At 45.3% G+C, this 6,087-nt stretch overlaps 1 protein-coding gene across 1 annotated transcript in view; it reads left to right on the forward strand.

The window, feature by feature from the left end:
- Positions 1-6,087, forward strand: part of acanb (aggrecan b) — a 41,531-nt gene that overhangs the window by 25,442 nt on the left and 10,002 nt on the right. The window contains 3 exon segments of the mRNA XM_084334697.1: positions 121-324; positions 1,528-2,691; positions 4,831-4,944. Of these exon segments, the coding sequence (XP_084190823.1) occupies positions 121-324; positions 1,528-2,691; positions 4,831-4,944 (1,482 nt within the window).

The raw sequence follows: 6,087 nt of genomic DNA on the forward strand, positions 1-6,087 counted from the left end.
GGCCGTGGTGGTGGCAGTAGCAGTATTTATTTATCCACGAAGTCCATCGGCGTTGCACTCATTCGGAAGACCTCCTCGCAGACCTGAGAATGATGCTGTCTGTCTTTGTCATTCCTTCAGCTGAAACCCCTCCAGCTGAAATTCCTCCAGTTGAAACCCCTTCAGCTGAAACCCCTTCAGTTGAAACCCCTTCAGCTGAAACCCCTTCAGCTGAAACTCCACTGGTTCACGTTCAGAATGAAACCACAGTGAATACAACCACAGTGGTGGTGACGGAGGAAGTCATCAAGCCGATAATCACCACACCTGAGAAGCTCAGTCCTGGTAAGATGTCCACATGCAAATGGTTTATATTTTTTATGCGGATAAATATGTGTACAATAAATACATGAGTATATAGTATAGTATATACAGTAGGGCTGACCCCTATTAGTCGATTAGTCGACTAATCAGTCGAAAGGAGCCGTAGTCGACTAGCCAACCTCTTAGTCGAATACAAAAAATATATATTTATATTTATATATATATATATATTTTTTTTTTTTATCATTCTTTCCAAAAGAAAAGAGGCCTAGAAGCGTGGCTAACGCTAATGGCACGCATACCAGAGGCTAACTGTACTGAAAGAGGATTTCACCCATCTAATGAACACTAGAGACTAGACAAATATCAAGATGTATCCATCAGTGGACCAATTGCATGCTTTTGCAGAGGACAAGAAGCCTTCAGTCGACTCCTTCAGAGATTAAGCACCCCCCACAGCCCAAATGGAATGATAAAAAAAAATAAGAAAATTAAAAATATTATACGCTTTTCTTTTTTTTGTCGACCAATAGTCGACTAACGGCAAATTTTGGCCAATCATAGTCGACCATCCAAATCCTTAGTCGGGGACAGCCCTGCATTATTGTACTTGCTATCATACAGAGTTATATGGGTAGACTATAGTTTGAGGTAGGTAGTTATGATTAGTGTAAGGCAGTTGTAGACAATGAAGGCAGTAAGGTTTCTATATCTTACAGCTGTGCAAATGAAAACCATGGTCCTGGTACAACAGGCATTTTTTCCAAGGGAATGGCTTGGGTCCAAGTTGATTTTCTGTCAATCATTGTATTAGCAAACACTTCCAATTTAGAATGTTTATGTTGTTAGAAAATAGTCCAGTCCTCGCTTTTACTTCACTATGGCATGGTTAATATGCGTATTTTACTATTTATCTCAAAAGGTTATATGATTATCATGTATGTCTGCTGTCGGATCCAAAGCTCATTATTTGTTTTCAAATTGACCCCCCTGTGCATTTACTTTTTTTTCTGTTTATTACAAGATGACTAAAACGTCACAAAGGGTCACAAAACTTGCTCATACTTCCGTTCAACTAAGAACGTGACTACCAATCAAAATTGGAGTCATGAGATTTACATCTGACAGCACAGTAGTATCCTCATTCTCAAGTATTTACTTTTCAAGCATTTTCTGGATGTGTCCCCCCCCCCCCCCCCCCCCCCTCCCCGCCCTCCCCTGCAGTGAGCCCCATCGTGCCTCCAGGGCCTGTAGATGAGTCTGGCTTCAGTTCAGTTGATCACTCTGCCAGTGGCAGCGGCAGCGGCACCAGCAGTGGCACCAGCAGCGGCACCATCAGTGGTGGTGGCATCACTAGTGTCTCCAGCGCTAGTGGCGAGGTGGGCTCTGGCTCAGGCTTCCAGGTTATCTACCTCGAATCTGGATCGGGTTCGGCCTCTGCCGCAGGCCCCCAGGAGGCAGGGGAGGAGATCGGCATCATCTACCCCGGCAGAGAGGTTGGATCTGGGGAAGGAGTGGATGGACGTCATCACCCCGGCTCCGGCTCTGGCTCTGGCTCTGGCGTCGCCCTCCATTCTGGCAGCGGAGGAAGCGGGGATGTCAGCAGCGGCAGTGGGTGGGGGCTCGTCCTGGTGGACGGGGAGCTGGTGGACCTCTCTCAAACCTTCCTGAGACCCACGGAGGAGCAGGAGCACGGCCACAGGGGCGTCGAAGTCGGCGGATCCGGCCTCACGTCCGTGGCGTCGGGGAGCGGCGGCTTCTTCAGCGGAGAAGACGTCAGCGGCGTCCTCTCCGGCTCCGGCTTCCCTGTGTCCTTCGTCGACCACGGCCTCGACGACTTGACGGAGAAGCACTCCGGCGAGCAGGAGGTGTCCGGCTATCGTCCCTCGGGATCCGGTTTCCCCCACAGCGGTTTCGGATTCGCCTCCGGGGGGGCCCCGTCCGGGGACGTGTCCGGCATCATCTACCTGACCGACGAGGACATGATGGAGGTGACCGCCAAGCCGTCGCTCCATCGTCTGCCCGAGCAGGGCAGAGGGCTGGTGGTGGAGGCGAGCGGAGGATCGGGGGCCTCCGGCGAAGGCAGCGCCTGGGACCATCACCACCACTACCACGTCTCGGCTGACGGGGAGTCGACCGCCGAAGGTCTATCCGTAGCCCTGCCCCCGGGATCGACGGTCACTTACCCAGAATACATCGCTAGCCTGGGCCAGTCAGGTGTCGGTCCGGAGGCGGAGGCGGGGGAGCAGGAAGGACAGGCGGGGTCTACCGAGGAGATTTTCGTCCCCACAGCCTCGCCGTCGGCCTACACGAGCCCAACCACCGCTCCAGGTGTCCCCTGCTGTGCCACCCCTGCTGCTGCCCTGGAGCAGCCCGCCGTAGTCGATGGTATGTATGGATCATAGATTTAAGTCAAGTCAAGTGTTCCTTTATTGATACCCGTGGGGGAAATTCAGACGTCGTAGCAGCATGCGGGTATGGGCAGAAGAGGTAATAATAATAATAGAACATAGAACATAGTAATAATGGTTACTATAATACTATAGTAATAATGGTTTACTCAGTGACTTCGGGGTCCTTTAGAAGCGCTATATAAATAAAATTAATTATTATTATTTATTAATGGTGATAGGGATAATAGTGATAATAGTAGTGGTGGAATGGCAGGATTCAATCAGTCAGTAATAATAGTGATGATAGTATACATCGTCCATAACATGGTCCGTGCTGTGTTTATTATTAAGAATCAGACAGTTCCCAAATTCTCCAGCTGTTGTGGAGCCTGATGATGACTACTGGCATGCGGTGGTGTGTGGTGTGTGTCGTGGGGGGATAAGTCTACGGCTGACTGTGCTCCTCATCCTGGCTATAGCTCCTCAGGGGGTGGGAGGGGTTTTCCAGTATAGTGTCAGTTTTTCCCCTCGTCCTCCTCTCTGCCACCACCTCTAGTTGGACCAGTTCAACTCCCACTACGGAGCTAGCCTTCCTCACCAGCTTGTTCAACTTTAGTTTAGCTGATAACAAACTGTACGATCAAGTAACAAGATGATGTTGATTTTTTTTTAAGGGGGAGTACTGTTAGTTTCTGGCTTACAATACTGTACTTAACATAATGAGCTCCGACTGAAAATAAATGTTGTCCTGAACCGGAGTCTGTGATGGCACACTAATGTACAAGTCTGTGACGTCACACTATAACGTACGGCTCCATTTACAATCAATTGGCAAAAGGTGAATGTGACAGGATGCCCTTACAATAAAAGTATCATGGTATTTCCATCATCATTTTGCACATAAACTATGGATAAGATAGAAAAGCTGAATCTTTTGGAGAGCAATAAGACTGTAGAGATGCTCTTATAACAGGCCAGCCATTGAGTTCAATGCACCTCCACACTGCTCATATGCCATGGTTCATATGGTTCTGCAAAATGTTCTCATAGCATATGTGCGTATAATGTTGCAAATTGTCTGATTCATGAAGGTTCATGCTTTCACAGATTGTTTTATGCATTATCAAAAAGTGTTCCTGTGGGGTGGTGATTGAAATATTCTTGAAGGCAACCAGAAGATGGCGACAGTCTCTACACTTTCCCTCCCTATACTAAGGCTAATACAGTCCCCCATGGCTGTGGCTGCTGTAACTCCTGTGCTGTGATTCCAATAACCTCACCCAGCCTTCACGTGGCTTCACTGTAAGGGATAATGACCATTTAAGGGTGGAGTATGACCTTAAAGGAGAAATCCACCCTAAAATAGAATTAAAATATCGTATGTATATAGTACTGTACTGCTCTGTTTCAATTTGTGAATACCTATGAGCAAGTCTCCCCTTAAGCTCTCCTTGAGCTGCTTCGTAGACAGTGAATAGTGGAACAACTCCTAGGACACTATGACATCACCCATCATGGTGATTTAACTGATATATAGGTGCATTTTCTGATTCAGAGATGTAAGCCCAACATTTAAATTAAATATGGATGTAACGGTTCAAACAATATTATTTCTACAAGCCCACAAAGTTGGTCACTAATTCACTGTCAATGGACCAACTATGCTCTGATTAGCAGCTTAGGGAGACAGTTGTCTACTGTATGTTTATAGATATTGCCTGAACTGTTTTAGGGTGGATCTTCCTTTAACTCTCTCTCTCGTCTCGTCTGTCTGTCTGTCTGTCTGTCTGTCTGTCTGTCTGTCTGTCTGTCTGTCTGTCTGTCTGTCTGTCTGTCTGTCTGTCTCTCTGTCCTGTCTGTCTGTCTCTCTGTCTCTCTCTGTCTGTCTCTCCTCTCTCTCTCTCTCTCTCTCTCTCTCTCTCTCTCTCTCTCTCTCTCTCTCTCTCTCTCTCTCTCTCTCTCTCTCTCTCTCTCTCTCTCTCTCTGTCTGTCTGTCTGTCTGTCTGTCTCTCCTCTCTCTCTCTCTCTCTCTCTCTCTCTCTCTCTCTCTCTCTCTCTCTCTCTCTCTCTCTCTCTCTCTATCTCTCTCTCTCTCTCTCTCTCTCTCTCTCTCTCTCTCCCCCTCCCTCCTCAGCCTCTGCTGACCCCTGTGACCCTAACCCCTGTGGAGCAGGAGGATGCTCTGTGCAGGATGACCTCGCTGTGTGCCAGTGTCCCCACGGCTTCACCGGGCCGGACTGCAACACACGTGAGTCACCTTCCTACTAGAACAGCGGTTCTCAAACTACGGGTCGCGACCCAAAGTGGGGTCGTGGGTAGGTGACAGTGGGGTTGCGCATTGGCAAGTAAATTTATTTTATATATATAATTTTTTTTGTTTTGGCAACATATTTTGGATAAATATGCCTCGTTTTATAAATGTGTATTGATAACATAGTGCTGTAATACAATTTTCTAATAAATATGCATGATGAAGTTCAACAACTTTTATTTTGATATTCCTTTAATTCCACGTTGAAATTACGCGATACATTACAGTAAGTGTGGGGTCGTCAAAGAAAATTCTAAATAAAATGGGGTTGTGGTATAAAAAAGTTTGAGAACCCCTGTACTAGAACATATCATGTAGCACATTGTTTTTGTATGTGACATAAAGGTGACAGTCTACAGTAACTTCTTTTCAGATAGAATTATTGATAGAATTATTAAAGGTGCTATAGATAACTTTTAGATTTTTATGTAGAGTAATATATATATATATATATATATAGTAGGGCTGTCCCCGACTAAGGATTTGGATGGTTCACTATGATTGGCCAAAACTTGCCGTTAGTCGACTATTGGTCGACTAAAAAAAATAAAAAATAAAAATAAAAAGTATAATATTTTGTAAAAGAAATTAATTTTATTTTTATTTTTTTATTTTGTATCATTCCATTTGGGCTGTGGGGGTGCTTAATGTCTGAAGGAGTCGACTGAAGGCTTCTTGTCCTCTGCAAAAGCATGCAATTGGTCCACTGATGGATACATCTTGATATTTGTCTAGTCTAGTGTGTTCATTAGATGGGTGAAATCCTCTTTCAGTGCCTCTGTGCCTGTTTTCGTAGGCAGTTAGCCTCTGGTATGCGTGCCATTAGCGTTAGCCACGCTTCTAGGCCTCTTTTCTTTTGGAAAGAATGATAAAGAAAAATATATATTATAATTTTTATATAATTTTTTGTATTCGACTAATCGACTAATAAGGGTCAGCCCTAATATATAGTATATCTTTTATTATAATACATCCACAGAGCTTTTAGAAAGGTGCGGAATACAAGTATTGCTTTCCCCTCCAAAAATGTTTTGATTAATGTATCATTAACTCATTCCCCGCCAACAACATTTATATACG

The sequence above is a fragment of the Notolepis coatsorum genome (genome assembly GCF_963971535.1).
Source record: "Notolepis coatsorum genome assembly, chromosome: 18".
Lineage (NCBI taxonomy): Eukaryota > Metazoa > Chordata > Actinopteri > Aulopiformes > Paralepididae > Notolepis > Notolepis coatsorum.